This window comes from Dermacentor albipictus, chromosome 3, assembly GCF_038994185.2.
Source record: "Dermacentor albipictus isolate Rhodes 1998 colony chromosome 3, USDA_Dalb.pri_finalv2, whole genome shotgun sequence".
Lineage (NCBI taxonomy): Eukaryota > Metazoa > Arthropoda > Arachnida > Ixodida > Ixodidae > Dermacentor > Dermacentor albipictus.
Window position 1 is genome coordinate 191,913,683 of NC_091823.1, and position 24,928 is coordinate 191,938,610.

General features: G+C 45.4%; 1 protein-coding gene across 1 annotated transcript in view; it reads left to right on the forward strand.

The window, feature by feature from the left end:
- The window catches only part of LOC135908708 (uncharacterized), an 834,911-nt gene that overhangs the window by 372,702 nt on the left and 437,281 nt on the right, over window positions 1-24,928 (forward strand). Inside the window, exon 12 of the mRNA XM_070536550.1 lies at window positions 6,186-6,316. Within this exon, the coding sequence (XP_070392651.1) occupies window positions 6,186-6,316 (131 nt within the window). The remainder of the gene's footprint in view (window positions 1-6,185; window positions 6,317-24,928) is intronic.

Genomic DNA, 24,928 nt, shown 5'->3' on the forward strand with positions numbered 1-24,928 from the left:
GCCTAAGTCCGAGCGCATCAATGACCTGCTAATGCAGTACATTGTTGTATGCGATTTTCATATCTGCGAAGACAGCTCCAACTTACCATAGACGACTTTTCTTCTTCAACAGTGGAGACCAAGTCAACAATACCGTCAATCGACCACAAATTTCTACTATAACCTTTCTTAAATTCGGCAAAATAATTGTTGATGTCGACGAGCCACTCCCATCCTCCAGAATACCATTCTTTCCATTAATTTGGCGATGAAACTGGAAAAGGTGATGGGCCTGTAGAAGGAAAACTGTCTAGGCGCTTCTCAGACTTGAGGACCGCTACAACACGGCTGCATTCCAACTATCCAGAACATTTCATGACTCCCACGTGGTGTTATAGAATATTCAAAGGATATATCATGCTTCTGCGCCAAGCTGGCAGAGTGCACCGTACGTGGGTTGGTCAAGAATCTTCGTGTGCTCTCTTTTAACGCCAGAAGCGCTGTGAACAAAGTGGAAAAACTAGAAATATTGCTTTTGACTTACGACGCTCATGTGGTTGCTATTACTGAGACGGGGTTGTATGATGGCGTACACGATGATGAAGTTATTCCGCCCGGCTATCAGATACACAGGTGTGATCGCGGCACACGTGGCGGAGGAGTTGCTGTTATTTCTACACTCGGTATTGATGTATGTCTGACAAACCAGACTCATGATCCCGAAAGCCTGTTTCTGAACGTCACCGTTAGTGCTGTTACATTTATGCTTTGTGTTGTTTATAAAGCCCCTGAAATGTCAGAATCATTTCTCGAACAACTTTACGACCATCTTCTAAAGCACCCAAGACAGGTGATTATTACAGGAGATTTCAACGTTCCAGCTATTAAATGGGATAAATTAGCTTACGGGAAATCTAAATCGAATGATTTTATTTTAGACACAATGTTAGCTCTGAACCTTAATTAAATTGTCTGTGAATCTACGCGCAAGAGTGTTGTCGTGGACTTCACCTTTATAAGTGATATGTACTTAAATGATGTTATTAGTACTGAATCTGGTCTGTCGGATCACAGCTTATTGTTTTTTCATTGGTCCTATCGAAGGTATGCAAGGCATTCGAGTACTCGTTCAATGTGCATTAATGACTTTGACAGCGCAGATGATACATCTATCACAGATTACTTAGACACGGCACTAAACCACGGTACGCATGATGATGTTCATGCCTTGTGGGCACAATTTAAAAAGGCGGTCATGTTCTCCATTGAAAAAACATGTCCCATTCCGGAAAGTACGTAAGAACCGTAAAAACTCACGGATCTCTAGGGATATTATCCATATTAAACGTAGACTCAAGCGATTTAGAAAGCACAGAGACGTAACACCCGAGAATTTTAATGAACTGAAAAAAATGGCAACTAAAGTTAATGAAGCGCGGACACATTATTATCAAGTCACTCTCCCTACATTCATTAGAGATGATCCTGCTAAAATTTGGAGATTTCTGGGTCAAGGCAATGATATAATAATATTTGGGGTTTTACGTGCCAAAACCACTTTCTGATTATGAGGCACGCCGTAGTGGAGGACTCCGGAAATTTCGACCACCTGGGGTTCTTTAACGTGCACCTAAATCTAAGCACACGGGTGTTTTCGCATTTCGCCCCCATCGAAATGCGGCCGCTGTGGCCGGGATTCGATCCCGCGACCTCGTGCTCAGCAGCCCAACACCATAGCCACTGAGCAACCACAGCGGGTTCAAGGCAATGAAACGGTAAATAAAATTAAACTGAATGGGAAATTCGAAACTGACGCGTTTTTAATATCGCAGGCATTTAATATTTATTTACCGAGCGTTTTCCCTCCGTCAAGTGCTTATGTACCCCAACCTGCTATGCTTGATGATATGGACATTCCTATCGTCACAAGGGAAGGTGTCAGTTATGTTAAAGAAGTTGAACACTAGAAAGCGTGTAGGACCAGACCAAATCCCAAGTTCATTTTTGGAGCGCTATTTCATACAGATAAGCGATTTCTTGGCAAAGGTATTTAATGCATCCTTACGTAGTTGCAAACTTCCGGATGACTGAAAAATTGCACGCGTTATCCTTATCTTTAAGAAAGGAGATATGTCAATAATTTCTAATTATAGGCCGATTTCCATAACTTCTGTTTGTTGCAAGTTATTAGAGCATATTGCGGCTCACAATATCCAGTGCGTTTTAGCAGATTAGGGTCTTATCTCCTTGCCAACACGCCTTTCGGAAGGGAATGTCCACCAGGACACAACTAGTAACTATTCACGACATTTTAGCAGCTCGAGATCATTCTGGGCAATTTGATATACTTCTATTAGATTTTTCTAAAGCGTTTGATAAGGTTCCGCACTGTAAACTACTTCTGAAATAAGATAAACTGGAGTTGCCGCTATATCTTATCAAATGGGCTGAGGCATATTCAACTAATAGAAAGCAGTTTGTTGAAATCAAATCTAGTGTATCTAGAGTGCTCAGCGTCACCTCTGGTGTTCCCCAGGGAAGTGTTTTGGGGCCATTATTATTTCTTATATATGTGAATGATTTATAGCAAGTAATCCCTGGCTCAGTGTCTATTAAACTTTTTGCGGGTGATTGTATTGTGTTTAAAGAAATACCCTCCCATGAAGATCATAACCTATTACAGCCAAGTCTCCGCCACATTGAATGCTGGTGCGCAGAATGGGACATGGAGCTAAACCTCAAGAAAAGAGTGTTATTAAATTTAACGTGGAAAAAGAATCCTAACGTGTTTATCTAAACTATCCATGGCTCTAACATTCAAGCAGTAACTCAATATAAGTATTTAGGGAGTACTCTTTCTAGTGATATGACATGGGGCGCGCAAATCTCTGCAATTTGCTCAACAGCTTTTCGGAAACTATATTTTCTAAAAAGGAAGCTGGCAAAGGCAACGGTGAATGTCAAGCTTAAAGCATACAATGCTATTATCAGTCCTAAATTGGAGTATGCATCCGTTGTATGGGATCCCCACACAAAAAAAGATATACAGTGGTTAGAACCCCTGCAAAGGAAAGTAATCAGATTTATATTTAATAGATATAAAAGGCTGGATTCTCGAACTAAGCTCATGATTGCGCATAACATTCCCAAACTAGCTGTACGCAGAAAAATCAGTCGACTAAAATTCTTGCGTAATATATTGTCTGGCAAAATAAGTATATATGTACCCTCATATTTAAAGTCCATCGCAAGAAGACCAACACGTAACACTCACAAACACTCCCTACAAGCAATTTTTGCCAAAACAGAGGCATTTAAACAGCTTTTTTTCCCACGCACAGTTTCGGATTGGAACAGTATACCTGAGTTTGTTTGTGAGGCTGGAAACTTTGACAAAGCCCTTGAACTACATTTGTTGTGTTAAATGTCGACCTAGCTAAACTGTTATTATTTATGGTGCAAGTACTGTTGTAAATTATTTATGTGCAATTCTTCTTATTATGTGTGTGATAAATATCGTCTTAATGAAACCAATGTATTATATTGTCATGCGAATGTTGTTAGAAATAATTTCTGTGCTGTTCTTTTCCCATTTTATTGTAATTCCACTCCTACTTGGGCCCCGTTGGCCTGCAGTATTGTGAAATGAATAAATAAAACTTCCTGGTGCCGTTGAGCGTCCCAGAACAGAAATTTCAGCACCAGTTTATTGCATTGAAATCGTACTTCAAACTTTTCATTAGATGACAGGTGCACGATGGTGAGAAGGGATGGAATCACCGCTCAAGACGTGCCAACATTAAGTTTGCAGTAGTCCTACGCTACCTTACATTCAGTCTGGCCTTGGTGTAGAGCCCCGCCACGGAGGGAATGTTTTCGTTGTGGTTTTCTCTCGAGACTTCATATGACCTGCCAGATCTGAGATAGAGATTTTCATTGGTCTAGAAATCCACAGGAGGTCCTGCATCACGATCTGTCAAGCTTGCCGAAATGTCCGAGAGCAGGTCATGGTGCTCGGCAGTGGTTGGAAGGCTTGCCGTCGACTTCGTATTTCTGTAGCGCCACTCCTCCAAGACATTTTATGACGTGCCATGGAAAATAAAAGACATCATTGGCCTCGTTCTGTGCGCTATATACTGGTGACGAGCCCGCTAGCAGAAGTGGCATAGCTGCGTAACGACGTGGATATCGGTGAGAGAAAGATGGAGCACCCATACAAAACCATTTTGCATATTTGTGATGGCGACAGGAAAATGCAGGCCTCAGGAAATTTCTTATCGACGTGATGCGGTTCAGTGAAGCTTTAACAGGCCAATAAATTTCGTGTGGCTAGTTTTATTTATTTACTTACAGGATACTGCCGGCCTTAGTCTTAGGCCTTGGGCAGGAGTGGACAGTGCGATATGCAGATGAACAAAAAAAATTAACAGCAAAAATCATTACAAGAATTCAATACATTGCAATAGACATATTCCATGATCCGCACAAGCCGTACAGAGCATGCCAACGAAAAAAGCATTACAAAATTTCAATACATTTTAAAATACGGATATTCGCTGAACCGCAAAAGCTGTACAGAGCATATTGATAACAACGGGATATTGATAACAAGGAGCCGCATTCATAATGGTATGCTGAAAGACATCGCGCATGCTCGGTAGCTTGAGCAGCAAGAAATCTACAAATACTAATGAAAGGCAAGCGAAAATAGCACTTCCGTATATTGTAAATCAAAAACGAAAAAGAAAAATTACATTCATACATAGATATACATACAACATCGTCTAAATGCTATTCAGCTGGTTGCAGAATGACTGGACGGTCGGGCATTCCACTGTACTCGCAGAGAGCGCGTTCCACTCACCTATCGTACAAGGAAAAAATGTGTTTTTAAATACGTTTGTTCTGCAAGAAAATTCCTTTATTTTCTTCTGATGATTAGATCGTGTTGCACGCCTAGTAACTAAAGTAATATACATATCCTTATCTATCCCCAGCATATCATGGTAAAGTAAATACATGTATTTCAGACGGTCCCTATATCGCCTTAATTTTAATGTTTCCAGGTTAATTTCGTTAATAAGAACTGTCGGAGATACGTGCCAGCTATAACAGTTAAACACGAATCTAACAGATTTTCTTTGAATATTTTCCAATTGAGTAATGTTCTTCAGGGTGTACGGGTCCCACACTACCGAGGCGTACTCAAGAATTGGCCTAATATACGTTTTGTACGCTAAAAGACGGATTTCTTGCGTGGACTGTCGGAGCGACCTTCTCAAGTAACCAAGTTGGCGCATTGCCTTTCTTGAAATATAAGATATATGATCGTTCCATCTAAGGTCGGATGAAATGACGAGGCCTAAGTATCTGTAGCTACTAACCGTAGATATATTATTACCACTGAAACTGTAAGAAAACTTTAAGGGGTGGCGTTTTCGTGTTACTGACATAGCAACCGTTTTCTTTGCATTAATATTCATTTGCCATCTGGCACACCACGCTTCTACCTTGGTTAGGGAAGAATTCAAGCGGACCTGATCATTTACGCTATTAACTTCTTGATATAGTATACAGTCGTCTGCAAATAAACGTATTTTCACGTTTACTTCTTTTATTAAATCATTGACAAAGATTAGAAAGAAAAGAGGCCCAAGGACGGACCCCTGTGGAATGCCCGATCGAACCGGTGCTGATCCAGAAAGCGCGCCGTCAATAAACACACTTTGCCGCCTTAACGACAGATACGCTGAAATCCATGAAATCAAAGAATCATTTTTTAAGTATTGTTTGTAGCTTTAAGAGCAGTTTAGTGTCAGACACACGGTCGAATGCGTTTTCGAAATCTATGAATATTAAATCAGTTTGGCCCTGTTTATCTAGAACTGCTGTGAGTTCATGGACAGTTTCCAGTAGCTGTGTTGTTGTAGACAGTCCTTTCCGAAACCCATGCTGCCTGGGATCAATGATATTGTTGTCATTAAGAAAGACCGAAATATGTTGAAATATAATATGCTCAAGGGTTTTTGCATATGTGGGTAACAATGAAATTGGTCTGTATGAAGTATTAAGCGACCTGTTTTGTGATTTGGGTATCGGGGTAACCTTTGCGTACTTCCAGTCATCCGGTACTTCCGCACGCGATAAAGACGACGAAGTTTGAGTCAGGAGGTATGTACCAGATATTCTTTCTCTCTCTTTGGCAGATTTCCAAATTCCGGACACGCCCCCGCTTGTCTCCGACATAAGAGACGCGTGGAGCAAGTGCCCTGAGCTGACCGGTGGCAAGGGGTCCTCCCTCGCGGTGCTCCAGTCCATCGCCACCCAGCTGCGGACAGTGAGCGCCACCTCTCTTTCTGCACAGGGAACCGGTGAAACCGAATGCATGCTGAACCTATAGTGACGGCACCCGAAAGTCATATGCAAGGGAAGCCTTAATGACAGGAACACGACCGCGTAGGCATTCTTCGATGCCCGCATTCTCTATGAACCATAGCCTAGCTACTGACTGCCCAATGACTCTCTATGAATTGTGAGAGTGCTATAGCGGGGTGCTTTTATGGCGGAGAACACTTTGCATCACTTTAACAGAATGCATTGAGTATAATATATGACTTATTGCCCCGCGTCCTCCTGTTCACGTTTTCTTTCTGTGCAATTAAACAGCGACACAACTATTGGAAGTGCTTTGTCTGCTGCTCTTGCTAAGCGTGCTGCCCAAGCAGAGGCTCGGCGCCGCCAGAATGCCGAGGTGCGTGCCGCAAAACTTGAGCCCTGCCGCCGTCTGGACCATGGCATTCATGCCGCCGAGACCGAAGGCAGAAGCTTTCCCTCAATATATCGAGAATTCCAAACGCCCAAGAGCAGCGCTCAAATTTCGCATTAGGAAGCATCGAAATCATCATTGAACTATTACAGCGAAGCTGTATACCTTTAGCCCTAATGCTTTTGTCGGGCCCGCGGGCAAAACCCAACCAACCACAGTGGCAGGCGCACGCCGCGTGCACCGCTGGGCTCTTTCCAATCCCATAAGAAGGCACACGCCTCCGCGCATTCGCAACAGCGGCGGAACCCGCCGTGCGGCGACAAGGCCAGAAAGAACCAGAAAGCTGGCTTTCGCGCATCGCGTTTCCCGCAAGCGTTTCCCATTAAAGATTACGGCTGCGTAAGCTACTGTTGCCCGGACGCGGGAACAGCGTGAACACGATCAGCGGCGACGAGAACAGCGACGTCACTATAAACAACGGCCTCGCGCTCATTCTCGCTAGGTCGCCGCGGTTCCTGCCCAAAGCATCCGGCGCACAGTTAGGATGCCTGAAGAGCAGCGCGAATGCGATGAGTGACGAAAGGATCAGCAACATCAATATGTGCAATGGCGTGATGCTCAGGCTCGCAGGACCCTGTTCACACTACGCCACATTTGTCTATCGGATCAGCTGATGCTACAGCTTCACTCGCCAACCACTTTGACAGCGTGGATTAGGGTCACTTTTTATTCTATCATGAATCACTAGCGCTTTCGTTGCATTGGACGTGGCTGTTCCAGATTTATCAATGAAACTCCTCATTAGTGGGAATTCCATGGAGCCCTGCTCCTCTGGTCATCATGGAGCAGCGCAAGCCACGTACATGCAGAAGAAAAGATGACACAAGCGTTGTCTTTCAACTTTCATTTCATTTATTGAACCTTCACGGCCAAAGCAATTAAAGAGGGGAGTGGTTACAAAAAAAAACATACATAAATAGATACAATGTATATTACGGAACAATTATTATCATTGTGCTGTTCTACAATGTTAGCTAGTGCGGAACGAAAACGCTGATTATCAATTATCTCGACGATATCTGCGGGAAGGCGGTTCCATTTACGTGATGTACGAGGCAGGAAAGACGGAAATGTAGTTTTAGTGTTACATGTTTCAATGCCAACTTTGTGGCGATGGTCAATGCGATTTGACACGTATCTGGGGGACGAAATGAGAGAATCGCGTAGTATGGGGTGATGGTATAGTTTATGAAAAAGGCTTAAACGAATTGTCTGCCGGCGGGATGCTAAAAGAGGTGAAGAAAGATTAGCTTTCATGCTTGTTACACTTGCGGTACGCTTAAAGTTGGAGAGGATAAAACGAGCAGCGTTATTTTGAACCAGCTCAAGAAGTTATCAGTTTTTCATGATACGAATCACATATCGCGGCGGCATATTCCATATTTGAACGTATTAGTGTTTTATAATGCAATAATTTAAAAGAAGATGGAGTTTTGGAAAAGTTACGGCGCACGTAGCCAAACATGCGGTAGCTTTGTTAGTAATGTACTCAATATGGCGCGTCCAGTTAAGGTCAGCAGAAATATGAACACCCAGGTATTTATATGAAGTAACCGCTTCTAACGCTACACCCCTCAAGTTCCCACGCAAATCGCTAGCCATCGTGAAAGAACTCAACAACAAAGGCTTCACAGTAAAATTTCAGCGGATTCCCTCCCATATTGGTATCTCAGGAAACGAAAGAGCTGATGCGCTTGCATACTCAGCGCTCTATCATCCTCCCAAAATCAAGGCTCCAAAGAGTAATCAAGTGCAAAAATCTGACATTCGAAATCACTTTGCGTCGCTTTGGGTTCCACCGCATATGCCCTGCGTAACCAAGAGATTGCACCGAGAGGAATCCTCACTTCTATATTGAATAAAGACAGGATCTGCTAATACACCGGCCTGGTTATTTAAAACGGGGTGAATCCATTCTGTGAACTGTACGGCATGCAACGAGACAGGAGACATTGAGCACTACTTGTAGTCCTGCCAGCAATTCCAAGATGAAAGAGACACTCTCCTGAAGAATCTGCAAAACAAGGACCTTCGGCATGCGCGCCTGCAACACCTTATATTTCCCGAGGGATCAGCTATAGCCCGCAAAGAAACTTCCCGTGTCCTCATCGAATTCGTAAGAGAGATTGGTTTGATAGACATATGGTGAAACCCTTCAGCGGTGTTGTGTAAGACGCTCGGGCGGAGCAATTGCCGGCCTTGTTCGCCAGGCTATATCCGCCTGCTGCTACAATTCACCACGACCACCACCACCACTAACGCAACGTTATTTAGGTAGTACGCAGGCGGAGAGTTGGCACTTCTTGATATTCGCATAATTTTGCACTTATTAGTATTAAGTTCCATAAGTCATTCATTACTCCAAAAAGAAATGTTTGAGAGGTCGCGCTGAAGAATGTTAGCATCATCGGGGGAGTTTATTTCGTGAAAAACAACACAGTCGTTAGCAAACAAAAGAATTTTAGATGACACAATAGAAGGGAGAATATTGATGTAAATAAGAAATAAAAGGGGTCCGAGACTGACCCTTGTGGCACGCCCGAGTGAACTTCGCTGAAAGGTGAGTTAAAATTATTAGCGTAAACGAACTGGGATCGCTTCAGAAGAAAGTATTCAATCCATCTCAGAACATTCTAGTCGATATTCAGTAGGTCAGCTTTAAAAATATTAAGCGGTGACATGCCTTGTCGAATGCTTTCGAGTAATCTAGGAAAATGCAGTCAGCTTCCGATGCGCGATCTAAAATATGGTGAAGTTTGATAGTGAAGCTGGAAAGTTGTGTTTCGCAAGAAAATGACCTACGAAATCCATGCTGTGCGGGTGTAAAAAATGAATTAGACTCGCGAAAGTGCACAAGGTTAGAGAAGATGACATGTTCTAATAGTTTGCAACAAGTGCTACTGAGCGAGATGGGGCGATAATTTATAGGGGATGTTCTATTTCCTGATTTGAATAACGGAACCACCTTCCAGACTTTCCATTGTGTTGGCAGAATGGAACTATCGAGAGTCTGCTGAAGTATCTTTGTTAGTATTAGGAAGTGTAGACAATTTTAATTTTTAAAAATTTAGCATGAATGCAGTCAAAACTGGGCGATGAATGAATTTTTAGGGCATAAATAATTAGCAACGCCAGATGAATTGGTAAAAATTTGAGGCATAGTTGGGAAATTATACCGGAGTGGAATGGCATGTCTCGTGTCTAATGTGCGCGAGAAGTTCTGAACAAAGGTTTCGTTAAGTTCTGATGCGCATAAATGAGCCGGAATAGGGTCACCTGACGCGTCAGTTAAGTTAATAGATTCTTCGGTATGCAGGTTGATGACGCACCAAAATTTTTTAATGTTGGTTGATAGCATCGATGGTAAAGTGCTAGAAAGGAAATTACCTTTTGCTTTCTTAAGCGCAGTTATATACGCATCAGCGGCAGCCTTGTATGCGTCCCAGTGTGCGTTACATTGTGATAGCCTGGCTGAACGATATCGGCACTTTTTTCTGTCAGATAGGCGTCTTATATGGGCAGTATACCATGGGGCTTGAGGATTAGAAGTGATTGTGCGTCTTGGAACATATTTCTGAGTTACTTCATTAACTTTGGCCGTGAACATATCCCAGTTTGCACAGACCGTTCGCCAAAGTTTCTAATGAAGTTTTGAGTAAAAACTGATAATTCCTTGCTAATGGCTTCGAAGTCTGCTCTAAAATAATACAGTATGGTCTTTTTCTGTCTTGGAGGTTTAGGACAGGCAGTGTTAATGTGGAAAATGAGGAAAGAGTGATCACTCATGTTAGGTAAATGGGTGATGGCTGAAGCAAAGTCGGCTCGATTGGTTAGGATTAAATCTAAAATGTTAGCTGTGTTGACAGAGATTCTGGTAGCGTTAGTGACTAATTGGGTAAGTGAAAAAACAGAGCATAAATCAAGAAAATCACTGGCATCGGATAAAAATTGAGATAGGGTGGGAGGCTGGGTGCCCAAAGAAATATTCGGAAAGTTAAAATCACCTAGTAAAAACAAGGAAGCCGATAGAAATCTGGTGTGTATTATGTTAAGTTCGTGATGAAGTTCGTTAATAAACGAGCGTAGAGAAGGAGGATGATAGCATATGCCGAATATTATTTTTTGATGGTCAAGAGTAACTGATGCCCAGACAGTTTCCAAGACGCCATTACTGTAGATGCAAGATGATGGTATGTCTTTCGAAATAGCGAAAAGTGCGCCACCTCCCCGCTGATTAGTTCGGTCATTGCGATATACTGCGAAGCTGTGTGCGTTCTGAAAGAGTTCGTTATCGTGAATTTTAGATGATAGCCAAGTTTCAGTAAGTGCTATGATATGCGCAGAACAGGGTTCGACCGCCGATGCAAGAGAAGTTTTCTTATTCGAGATACTTCTGATGTTAGTATACAGAATGATAACATCAGATGGTGATGACTGACCACTGCTCCTCTCGCGCCCCTAGTGACGCCCCATGTGACGAAGCGTCTGAACCTTGGGGTGCGTGTTCGGATGGCTGCTCGATTTCATCGATTATCTCGGTAGACGGATTGTACATGAAGCATTTGCCGCGTATGACTAGCTTATTGTAGCGAAGGCGAACTTTGGCTGATTCCGGATGGCCGATTCCAAATTCTGTAAGTTTCCGTTTCGCAATTCGAGTGGTGGGTGAAAAATCTTCGCTTATTGAAATTTTGTGTTGCTTGAAATCATTGCGATGTTATAGGATTAACTCTTTTATTTTGTAGCTCATAAACTTGACAATTTTGTAATTCGTAAACTTGGCAATGATAGGTCTTCATTTATTAGCGGACAATATCCCTAAACGATGAACACGCTGAAGTGTGTCGTTTGGTAGCGAGTCGAGAGCCTTCGTTAGTGCATTGGTCAGTGTGCTTTTAGTTTGTTGCCAAGTTTCAGATGAATCTGTGAGTCCATGAAAAATAAAGTTATCGCGGTGTATCGCAATCAAGTATCGCAAGGTGAAGCTTTATGGTAGACATGAGGCGAACACGTACGAAACAAACTACGCTGAAACGAAAACTGGCAACAAAACAAGAAGAAAACACCGACAAGCTGTGCTACATATGATTACGGTGCCGCGTTTAGAGCTCACGCAGAAAAGTCAAACATAAAATTACGCCAACCTTTCCTAAATAAGAGTTTTCTTTGCCTCATCCTTGGACTTTTATTCTTCTGCTGCTGCTGCTGCTTTGGCAAGTACGCATGGTGGTGGTTGAGAACGTGTACATTAATGTACATGGCCGGTATGGGGAGGGGGGAGTTGTCTGGGAGGTGCTTCCAACGAGAACTCTGCAGTCGTCTCCATTTTTTCCTCAAGAGCTCTAAGGGTGTTGCCGCAATGCCCTCTGGATGGCTGTAATTTTGCGTGAGACTCCCGCGAGAACATTGCAGAAGCTACAGCGCTTAACTTTGTAGTCACGCGCAATAGCCCAGAGGGGAGTACAATGGTAGAAAGAGGAGAAAGAGAATGCTTAAAGGTGACGCTTTGCTGGAACGGGCAAGTAACAGCGTTTCTAATATTAATTCGTGGCAGCGTGCTTACATGGGAAGATCACAGGAGAAGGCAAAGGCGCCATTAGAAAGCATGCTTCGTTTGGGGCCTTGTCATTCAAGCAATACGAAAGAACAACAATAAATAAAAATGCTACACGTGGCAACAGTTTTGAACAAACTGTAAACACTTTAATTGAATGTATGATACGGGACGCTACTGCTATTTCTGAAAAATGGGCTCCGTACAAATTTTTCCATTCGCTCAGCGGACACAGGGAGGGCAGAAGGAAAGCCTCACTAAATCACCACAGAGTCAAAGCGACAATACGCAAGCAGCCATCGGGGAAATCAACCCTTCCGTCACAATGTAATGTACCGTGTGAGGGACTTACAATGCTAGCTTTCTCGCAATCTACGAACAATGGCACCCCGAAACGCCTCAGACAAATGCATCTCGCATTGCGCTCTGTCTACTATGCACACAAACCACGATGGGGGACGCAAATTAACATGTAACATCACATCAGAAAAGTCGTATGCCGCCAAGATAACCGCGAAAGATCCTAAATATATAAAATATTATAGTACCGAGACCGACCAAGTTGTCCAGCGCTGTTTATTCCCAAAAAAAGGCAATGCCCCAGCTCAAGCACGAAGAACAAGAACAATAGGGAAGATGATGATGGCTATGCACAAATGAAAACGATGAAGTACGTTAATAGTGCTAACACTAACTTCCACCCGTCATGGAAGTGGTGCGAGCCTGGCCGCAGATAAGAGAAACGGGGAGTGAAGGGCATCATCCGCGAGGCGTGAACAATTTCGGCATTCCGGCGGTGCCGGTCAGTGACGGAGTGTACTAGGCGGACGAGATAGTTCACTCCAAGTGTTTGCTGCAAACGGTGTATGGGCCAACGTAGCGTTGAAGAAACTTCTCACAGAGGTCTGGAATGCAGACTGGAGTCCGAAGCAGGACTTGGTCTCCAGGGTGAAAACGTAAGTCACGAAGTTTGTTGTCGCAGTGACGCTTGCGGTAAGCTTGGGTACCTTCTGTGCTTTGCCGGGCGATTTGACAGCAATCTGTAACTTGGGCAGCGAAATCTTCTGGAAGCGACGCGTTAGGCGAAGAAGGTGCTCAAAAGAATTCTCTGTCGAATATGGTGGAAGGAGATTGCCCATACACACGGAAGAAAGGGCTGTAGCCGGTAGTCCGTTGAATAGCAGTATTACTTGCGAATCTCACAAAATGAAGAATTTTATCACTGTAATTGTGGTCAGGACGGATGTACATGAAAATCATGTCAGACAGCGTACGGTGGAAGCGCTCAGTAAGGCCATTGGTTTGCGCATAATAGGTAGAAGTAGATTTGTGGACGGTATTAGCTGCCCGAAGAACTTCCTCGAGAACTTGGGAAATGAATGCCTTGCCACGGTCGCTGAGAAGAACGCCAGGAGGCCCATGGCGCAAGACGATGGAGCGCAAGAAAATGTCGGCGACCTCATAAGTGGTACCGTATCACAAAGGGGCAGTCTCGGCATATCTTGTTAAATGGTCGACCGAAGTGGCAATCCAATGGTGACCGGAGGGTGTCAACGGCAAGGGACCATATACATCAATACCAACGAATTCAAAAGGTGCATCCGGGCAATTCAGAGACTGTAGTAAACCCGCAGGAGGGGATGTCGAGCGTTTGTGGTGCTGACATGACGCACATGAGGCAATGTATTTGGCCACCGTTGTGGATAGGCCAGGCCAGAAGCAGCGGGTCTTGATGCGGTCGTAAGTATTGTGGAAACCTAAGTAGCCAGCCGATACGTCGTCATGAAGTGCCTCTAATACTTGCAGGCGAAGGCAGCGAGGTAGAACTGGGACCCACCGTTGACCTGTTGGGTAGTAAACGTAGCGGTGGAGCACGGTGCCTTGAAGGTGGAATTGCCGAAGTTGGCGTCGGAAGCGGCTGTTGGGTGGTTCGCCGAACCCACTAAGGCGAGCCACCAGACCTCGACAGCAGGAGTCGGCCCACTGAAACAAGGCGAAATCAGAGCGTGATGAAAGCGTAGCTTGGTGCAAGGGCGTTATCGAGAGCTGGTGTGAGGCAGGTGTAGCATCGGAACGACGTCGTGGAAAAGACGACGGCGCGTTACCGTGAGAGAGCGAGAGTGGGCAGCGAGATAATGCGTCTGCGTCACGAATACCTTTTCCAGACTTGTACGTTTTTGTAATGCCATATTCCGGCAACCGGAGCATCCAGCGTCCTAAGCGTCATGACATGTTTGTCATTGATGACAGCCGACACGAGCATGATGGTCGGTGACGATGGTTAAGTGGCGGCCGTAAAAGTATGGGAGAAATTTCTGAATCAACCAAACGAAAGCCAGTCACTTTTGCTCTGTAATGATGTAGTTCTGCTCAGCTGGAGAGTGTTCGGCTAGCATATGCTATGACTTGCTCTTTAGGGGCCCCATTGCGCTGCAGTACTTCGCCAGTACCTTGTGTGCTTCCGTCAGTATGGAGTATGGTGGGGGCTCGATTATCAAAGGGGCTAAGCACTGGTCTGGAAGTAAGATGTCGCTTAAGAGCTTGAAAACTGACTCGCAGTAGCTATTCCATGTGAAAGAGTAACCAGTAGCTTGTGTAGAGGAGCAGCTATTGCAGCGAAGTTGCGAATAAATTGATGAAAGTATGATGCCAAGCCGAGGAAACTACGTAGATCTTTCTGTTGCTGGGGGTGAGGAATCTGGAGAACAGCACTAATATTTTTGGGGTCTGGCTGGATGCCATCTTTTGATACGACCTGGCCCAATTATTTTATTGTCTTGCTTGCAAATTTGCATTTTTTGTATTCAGCTGGAGACCAGCATTTGCAAGGCACTTGAGTACTTCGTCTAATCGATGAAGATGTTGGCCGAAGTGAGACGAAAAGATGACAATATCGTCCAGATAACAGAGGCAGGTTTTCCATTTCAGACCACGAAGTACGTTGTCTATCATGCGCTCAAATGTGGCAGGTCCGTTACAAAGGCCAAAAGGCATCCCGTTAAATTCATAAAGTCCGTCGGGTGTAGCGAACGTCTTTGTTAGTCCTGTTCATCGGAATTTGCCAATATCCTGGTCGAAGATCAAGACTGGAGAAATACTCCACCCAGTGTAGTGTGTCCAAAGCATCGTCAGTTCGAGATATTGGATATACGTACTTGCGAGTGATCTTATTGAGCGCTCGATAATCGACGCAAAAGCGAACGGAGCCTTCTTTCTTTTTTTACCAGAACCATGGGAGAAGCCCATGGGCTAGATGAAGGTCGTATTATCTTCCGCGAAAACATGTCAGCAACTTGTTGTTCAATGATCTTTCGTTCGGACGGCGATACACGACAGGGGCGGCGGCGTATTATAGCGGAACCATCGGTTTCGATGCGGTGTGTAGCCGCAGAAGTCTGGCTGAACCCAGAGGAACAGCTATCGAAGCAGGCTTTCTGTTTTGCGAAGACCACCAGTAAGGCTTCGCACTGCGCCGCTGTTAGGTCAGAACCAAGAACGGCTGAAGGAGGGACAGAATCATCCAAACCTGAGGTTGGTGCTGGCGATGAAGAAGGGCAAAGCGTGACTATAGAGATAGGTTGAGTGTCGGCGAGGTTTGCCACAGTCATCCCTTTGGGCAACATCACAGGATCTGGAGTCGTGTTGCAAGCAGACAGAAGGGTGCGGCCACGTGAAAATCGGACGAGACAGGTGGCAATGAGAATTTCGCGAGAAGTACAGCGGGAAGAAAGGGCGACTAGGGCGTCTCCGTCGGCGATCTGACTGGCTATTACGGCTACAACCTCTTCGTGACCAGGACGCAGAAACTAGTCTGCAGCGATGGCCAAGTTCACGCCTGAAAGTGAAGAGTCTGTAACAAGTGCTAGCGCTGTATCCGTGATATGGACAACTTCCTCTCTACATGAAATGACGGCTGAAGCAGAATGTAGGTTGGTCGCAACCCAGTATATCTTCATACAATGGAAGGATGATAAACTCAATGTGGTGGCGTATGCCGTCGATGAGAACAAGAGCAGTACACTGTCCGTCGGGGTCAATGAATGCATTATTAGCACCACGCAAAATAGGTCCCAGATAAGGCGTTTTTACTTCCCGGAGCAGGGAACACAGGTCACTACGAAGAACAGATACGGTGGCAGCGGTATCGATGAGAGCTGACGCGGGAACACCTTCGACAGTTACAGTAAGCATGTTAGCCTGGCGAACAGGAGGAATTTTTGAAGACCGGTAGGAAGCAGTTTCCCCACCAAAAACTGCAAAAGCTTGTTTTCCGAGTGCTGGTCGACAAGATGGAAAGTGGGGCGAAGCGGTGATAAAGAGCGCCGGTAAGGCGATGGAGAACGACGTCTGGCCGAACGGGAACTATGAGGACGATTGGGAGCATCTGGAGGACACGGAGAACGCTGTTGAGGGAACGAGTACGATCCGGGATAGTAGGCGTCTGGACGGCGAGTGCGGTCTCTCTCGTGCTAAGAATAGCCTCGTCTTTCATCCTGCTGGCGACGGCGGCAGAAGCGAGATATATGGCCACGTAGACCATAGTAAAAACAAACCGGATGAGGTGGACGCCACTGAAGGTAGGATGGTGCAGCAAGTCATCTGATTCCCATCGAAGCCAAATGGTCATAGGAAGCGTCAGTAGGCACGGAGGTCACGGTAGGGGTGGGTAGCGAAGCAACATCCGCGTAGGTAGGTGCGGGGTGCGCTACCGGAGCAAGAGGCGTCGTGGCTGTAGTCATCGCTGTCAACTCTTGCTTTACGAGCACGCGCAAGTCGAAGGGCGGGGGGGGGGTGCAGGCAGCAGATGGACGCCTTAGGTTTTGTATTTGAAGCTCTTCGCGGATGATGGTGCGAATAAGAGCAGGTAGATCTGGAGAATGCGAAACCTGAGGCTCGCTACTGTCATGTTGAAGACGAATAGACTGCCGCTAGTCTAGGCGTTGACACGTGGAAGTGATGTATTGGACCGAAGCCGGATTTTGCACGATTAAGGCGTTGAACGTGCCGGACCCAATACCTTTTAATATGTGGCGAACGCATTCGGCTTCCGTCATGCTAGGGTTCGCACGGCGGCACAGAGCCAGGACGTCATCTATGTATGAGGTGTAAGACTCTTGTGGAAGTTGGAGGCGTTTGCCCAGCTTCCGTTTGGCGAGTTCTGCACGGCCAGACGAGGAAGCGAAGATTTGCCGCAGCTTGGAGGTAAACGTGTACCAATCCGCGATGTCGGATTCATGGTCGAAATAGCACGTCTTTACAACACCGGTCAAGTAGAATGTGACGTGCCTCAGTTTATGGGTGTCGTTCCACTTATTGCAAGAACTCGCGCGGTCGTAGTGGTTGATCCAATCGTCGACGTTATCCCCATGGAGTCTCGCAAAGACAGGGGTATCGCGCTGAGGGCTCGTCACAGTCCAAGAGGGCACCGCAGGCGGGGTCGTCTGTGTGGTAGGGTTAGAGGTGCCGGAAGGGCCGGAGTTGGAAATGTCCCTCGTTGTAGGGGTAGCCAGGCGCACGCGGCGAGTGAAACATTGCTCCAGGGAGGATGGGAACGCTAGAGGATGTCAGGGCCTTGACGTTCCTCCACCACTTTACAATACCGAGACAGATCAAGTTGTCCAGCGCTGTTTATTCCCAAAATAGGCACCGCCTTAACTCAAGCGCGACGTACAGGGACGATGATGATAGCCATTGTGGGGATGCGTGACTCTCACGCGTCCCCTGATATGTTGTTTTCCCGCATAGCTCCCGTCTCGTGCAATCCAGCTTTGCCGCGGAGCCTGATTCCCGCAGCAATCGTTCTGGTTGAAGCGCAGTAGGAGAGATGGCGCTAGTGTTGCGCTGCTGAGGCCGACCTCAAGGCGGGGTTACTTGGCCGCGGAAAAGGAAGGCTCTCTCGCTCTGGTTCGGGCGGCGAGCAGTGCGGACGTGCCGCGCGTGCGCGGATCCAAGCTTCTGCGAGACCGTCTCGTGAGGCCTCGTGCGAAAGAGCCACAGTTCGCGTGACCGTACGCGCGAACGGCCAGGCGTTGGCATCCAGCAAGGGGCGAACATATTCGCTCGCTATCCGGTCGCGGTGAGTCGGGCTTCCACGATATGTGGCGCGTCCATCGGCATGTTTTGCGGATAGCAACTCGGCTAGCAGGCATTGATCTATGAAAGGTGCAATAAATGCCCTTGTGATTGGTTGCACTACTGTGTCGTCGTTCCTTTGTCCAAAGAGTACGGGTGAGAATCCCACACTATGTACAAATGGAAACGATGAAGTACGTTAATAGGGCTTACATTATCAAAAATAAAATGTCAGAAACTGCGCTTGCAGCAATTCCTACTGTGCATGAAATCTACGTAATCTTTTTTTTTTTTTCTAGGAGTCCAGCGTAACTGCAAAGAATCTCTGAAAGTAAAGTTGCAAACTAGTTAAGACAGCGATCGACTGGAAGCTGTCAGCCAAGGGAGAGAACAAGTGGAAGACGGGGAGGTTAACCAGAAGGTATCTCTCGATTGCTACCCTGTAGTGTGGGAGGAGGAAAAGGGCATCAACGGAAAAAAAGAAGAAAAAGATAGCCTGTAATCCACGCTGTCAAGGAGGCTGGCCAGCGAAACTGTGGCATTAGGTGTTCTGATTGACGGATGTGATGCAGCCTTTAACTGAGTCCTGCCAAACCTGAGCACGGCGCCGCTTTGCATATCTACGCGGCTGCTCCCATCGCCACTCATCGTGTTGAGGCAATTCCTCGGGACTGCTAACTACGCATGGCCTTTCCATAACGCTTTCCGAACACAAATGAAATGAGTTTCTAGCGGGTTCTTCTTTTAGATAATAAAGTTTAGTTGTGTCATTGCCGGCTTCGTATGCTGCAGTTGCGGCTTCCCGACAACTTCAACATGTGCAACTGTAACCTTTACCGACAAACGCTTGCGGTGAACGCTATGCGCGAAGGCGAGTTTTCTAGCTCTTTTTTGCTTTCGTTTCCTCCGCACAGCCAACGTCAGCGCAGCGGCGAATGCATGGATGGACGCATGCTATGAGCGTCCCCTTTGGAACAGTGCTGCGGGTTTCACCACCGAGTTCGTCATTATGTTGCCTAATGTCCTACTTATATTACGAAAAGAAGAAAAGACAAAAAAATACGAAGAATTACCGTGGCCAATTTTTCTGAACCCTTATAGGGAACTTACCTACTTTTCTTGCACGAATCTTCCAATCGCCTCTTACTCATCTGTATTGAGGACGTATTTACTTTCCCCCTGCTCTCGCTGAACCCAAGGGCTTCAAGGACAGCAGAGGTCCCTAAATTGACACACGTGTTCACAGTCTAATAAAACATGCTCCATCGTTTCCCTAGCTTTACCGCAGCAAGCACATGCTTTAGTGGCACGAGATTGAATGACACTCTTTTTTCTAACGTAGCACTTCCGGTACACCTCCGGGGACAAACGGAGAGGAAATTGCAAATAAGCCTGCAAAAATAAAAAAAGAATAGCAGAGTATGAAATTTCGTTATAGATATAAAATCAGAGCATAAGTATACTTTCAAGTTCAGTTACTGAAGTGTCTGTATTAATTAGAAATATTAAGCCTATCTAATTAGCGCACATCAGAGCACATAATCGTAAATTTCAGAGACCCACCATGTGAGCACGACTCTGGCGAAATTCCTTGAGACCAGGAAGTGGGAAGCGGAAGTAATGATTTCGCTAATGACGTCACATGTAAGAAGGTGCATGACATTAATGCTGCTAATTAATGAAGAACAGTTGCCCGGCAACGACTGAACATCTGCCTAGCAGAGCGGATGTAACATCACTCCCTCCTCTCTCACTTATCTCCTGCGTTCACCTGCTCACTCGCTCGCAACAGCTGCGCTCGTGATTATTACATGTTGTGACGTTAGCACCGGAGAAGGTGCATGAGGTGCTCTTGTGTGCGGCTCGGTACGGGGCTACGCTCCGCCAGGTGGTGCGCGCTGCGCTTCCTCCTCGCCCTCCCTCCCTGCTCACCCGCATATCCCGCCAGGGCAAATGCATTCGCTTCACCTGAAGAGAACGAACACCGTGGTGCGAGCGCTACTACGAGACACCTAATAAAGATTAGGGTTGCCTACCGTATTTTCTTCATTCATGTGCCTGGTTTTATAATAAGTACGCGTTATAGGACATCCTCATCTCACTTTGAACAGTGAAGCGCTTATAATAAAATGTTTCCTTTCTTATTTCGTTTTATTTCCTCTTAGACAATTGCTCGTAGCAGGATTTTATTTTCACTACCACCACCCATGAGAATGTCTCAGCCTCTGTGACTTTGCGTTTGACGTTGCTTGTTGCCACGTTACCTACTATCATCATCATCGTCGTCATCATCATCATCATCAGCCTGGTTACGCCCACTGCATGGCAAGGGCCTCTCCCACACTTCTGCAACTACCCCGGTCATGTACTAATCGTGGCCATGTCGTCCCTGCAAATTTCTTAATCTCATCCGCCCACTTAACTTTCTGCCGCCCTCTGCTATGCTTCCCTTCCCAATCCGTAACTCTTAATGACCATCGCTTACCTTCCCTCCTCATTACGTGTCCTACCCATGCCCATTTCTTTTTCTAGATTTCAACTAAGATATCATTAACTCGCGTTTGTTCCCTCACCCAATCTGCTCTTTTCTTATCCCTTAACGTAACGCCTATCATTCTTCTTTCAATAGCTCGTTGCGTCATCCTCAATTTAAGTAGAACCCTTTTCGTAAGCCTACGGGTTTCTGCCCCGTACGTCAGTACTGGTAAGGCACAGCTGTTATAAACTTTCTCTTGAGGGATAATGGCAACCTGCTGTTCATGATCTGAAAATGCCTGCCAAGCGCACCCCAGCCCATTCTTATTCTTCTGATTATTTCAGTCTCATGATCCGGATCCATGGTCACTACCTGCTCTAAGTAGATGTATTCCCTTAGCACTTCCAGTGCCTCGCTACCTATCGTAAGCTGCTGTTCTCTTCTGAGACTGTTAAACATTAGTTTTCCACAGATTAATTTTTAGACCCATCCTTCTACTTTACCTCCCCAGGTCAGAGAACATGCATTGCAATTGGTCCCCTGAGTTACTAAGCAAGGCAATATCGTCAGCGAATCACTAGTTCCTAAGGTATTAACAAGTTAGGTAATCACAAGTTACTTAGGTATTCTCCAATAACTCTTACCCGCAATTCTTCCCAATGCAGGTCTCTGAATACCTCCTGTAAACACGCTGTGAGTATCATTGGAGAGATCGTATCTCCATGCCTGACGCCTTTCTGTATTGATGTTTTGTTGCTTTCTTTGTGGAGCCCTATGATGGCTGTGGAGCCAGTATATATGTCTTTCAGTACTTTTTATATACGGCTGCTGTACACCTTGATTCCACAATGCCTCCATGGCTGCTGAGGTTTCGATTGAATCAAACGCTTTCTCGTAATGAATGAAAGCTACTTATAAGGGTTGATTATATTCCGCACATTTCTCTATCACCTGATTGATAGTGTGAATATGAATTATTGTTGAGTGGTCTTTACGGAATCCTGCCTGGTCCTTTGGTTGACAGGAGTCTAAGGTGTTCCTGATTCTAGTTGCGATTACCTTAGTAAATACTTTGTAGGCAACGGACAATAAGCTGATCGCTCTCTTCTCACGTGCATCCGGGGCCGTGGAACTTAGTTCCCAGTGTTGCCCTTCTTTTTTTCGTTCGGCCCCTGGCCCCTTTCTTATGAATTCAGATTATGTCAGCGTTCTTCCATGGTTCCGGTACGCTCGAAGTCATGAGGCACTGCGTATACAGGGTGGCCAGTTTTTCTAGAACAATCTGCCCACCATCCTTCAACAAATCTGCTCTTACCTGATCCTCCCCAGCTCCCTTCCTCTTTGCATAGCTCCAAAGGTTTGCTTTATTTTTTCCGGCGTTATTGTGGCATTTGTAATTCCTCTAGACTATTCTCTCTTTCATTATCGTCGTGGGTGCCACTTGTACTGTGTAAATCTCCATAGAACTCCTCAGCCGCATGAACTATCTCATCCATATTAGTAATGATACTGCCGGCTTTGTCTCTTAACGCATACATCTGATTCTTGCCTATTCCTAGCTTGTTTCACTGCTTTTAGGCTTCCTCCGTTCCTGAGAGCATGTTCAAGTCTAACCAAATAATTTAATTTAACTAACAAACCATAATGTAATCCATAACCATAATCTAACCATACCCACCACCGACTTTTATTGCACACCCCTTAATGATGCCCATTAGTTTGTCGTTCATTGCTTCACCACTAAGGTCTTCTTCCTGAGTTCAGGCCGAATACCTGTTCTATAGCTTGATCCGTAATTCCTTTATTTTCGCTCTTACCGCTAACTGATTGATCGGCTTTGTATGTACCAGTTTCTTCCGTTCCATCCTCAAGTGTAGGCTAATTCGAGTTCTTACCTCCTATGGTCACTGCAGCGCACCTTGCCGAGCATGTCAACATCTGGTATGATGTCAGGGTTTGCGCAGAGTATAAAGTCGATTTAATTTCTAGTGTCGCCATTGGGGCTCCTCCACCTCCACTTTCGGCTATCCCGCTTGCGGAAGAAGGTATTCATTATCCGCATATTATTCTGTTCTGCAAACTCTACTAATAACTCTTCCCTGCTATTCCTAGAGCCTATACCATATTCCCCCACTGACTTGTCTCCAGCCTGCGTCTTGCCTATCCTGGCGTCGCCCATCAGTATAGTGTATATTCTTTTGACTTTACCCATCGCCGATTCCACGTCTTCGTAGCAGCTTTCAACTTCCTGGTGATCATGACTGGATGTAGGAGCGTAGGCCTGTACGACCTTCAATTTGTACCTGTTATGAAGCTTGACAACAAGACGTGCGGCCCTCTCTCGTTAATGCTATAGAATTCTTTTATCTTACCAGCCATATCCTTATTAATCCGGAATCTGACTCCTAGTTCTGGTCTCTACGCTAAAGCCCCGGTAGCACAGGACGAGCCCACTTTCTGACACTGTACATGCTTTTTTTTGTCCTCCTAACTTCACTGAGCCCTATTGCATCCCATTTACTGCCCTCTAATTCCTCCAATAGTACTGCTAGACTCCCGGTCTGTTCATGCAGTTTTATCAAACCGCGGGTTTTTTTTAATCCGGTGGAAAATTGCGCGGCACCTGGATTCGAACCACGGTCCTCTTGCACGCGAGGCGGATACCTCTACGGCACCACTGCACCACTCTTACTCACCTACTATATTGGTAGCATACTTGCTGGTAGACTTCTTAGTTCTCTTCCTCCTGTATGAATCGATGTTTTTCCTGTAGAAATGTCTGAACACTGGCAAAATACATACTTTCTTCGATATTCCTCACTCGTTCTTCAAAATAAATTTTGCTCGGAGCATCCTTGATTTAAAAACTTGCCAGGCTCCTATTTATTTATTTATTTATTTACAATATACTGCTGGCTCACGTGGGCGCAAATGGCAGTGGCAAAATTACAAAATATAATCATACATCATCCTGCACAGATTCATTTGTAACCTTCCCGTGAGCGCCCAATGGCAGGTCTTGATTGTGCCCCTGATTTCAAGCAAACTACCGCACTCGCAAATGTAAAATATAGAATCATTAAACCTTTCCCCATTAGCTGGGACATTCCATTGATACCGTATCGCCATAGCGCTCTGTGTTTCATCACGTCCGCATTCGTCTTTCCCTCGGCTGTTATTGTTTTTTCGGTCCTTCCGTATATGCATTGCCTTCGTTTATCTATATACCAAGCTATATGTATTCTTTTACCCGGGATATTTCCTCGCCCTGTATTGACATTACATATACACTTTATTTCATTAGATACTGTCGCTGAAGGAGCGCGAGCGCGTTTACCTAGGTCAATCGCTCAGAGGGGCCCTGATCGTGAGAAGGAAAGTTACAGAATAAACATGGGCTGGAGCGCATTCGGCAGACATTGTCCGATCCTGACTGGAAGCTTACCATTATCATTAAAAAGGAAGGCGTACGATCAGTGCATTGTGCCGGTGCTAACATGTTGAAACCTCCAGATTAACAAACAAGATCGGACACTGACAAAGAAGCTCGAAAACAAGTTAGGGACCGTGCAAAGAGCGATGGAACGAGGAATGTTAAGCGTAACGTTAAGAGACAGGAGGAGAGAGGTATGGATCAGAGAGGAAACAGAGATAGCCGATATTCTAATTTACATTAAGAGAAAAAACGGAGCTGGGCAGGTCATGTAATGCATAGGTTGGATAACCGGTGGGCCTTTAGGGCTACAGAATAGGTGACAAGAGAAGGGAAGCGAAGTCAAAGACGGCAGAAGACTACGTGGGGTATTGGCACGCACTAGCAGGAATCTGTTGGCACAAGACAGCGTCAATTGGACATCGCAGGGAGAGGCATATATATATATATATATATATATATATATATATATATATATATATATATATATATATATATATATATATATATATATATATATACCAATAACAAAGCAGTTATGGGTCCGGGTAAATATTCACAGTGAAGTAGACACGCGTATGAAGCGGT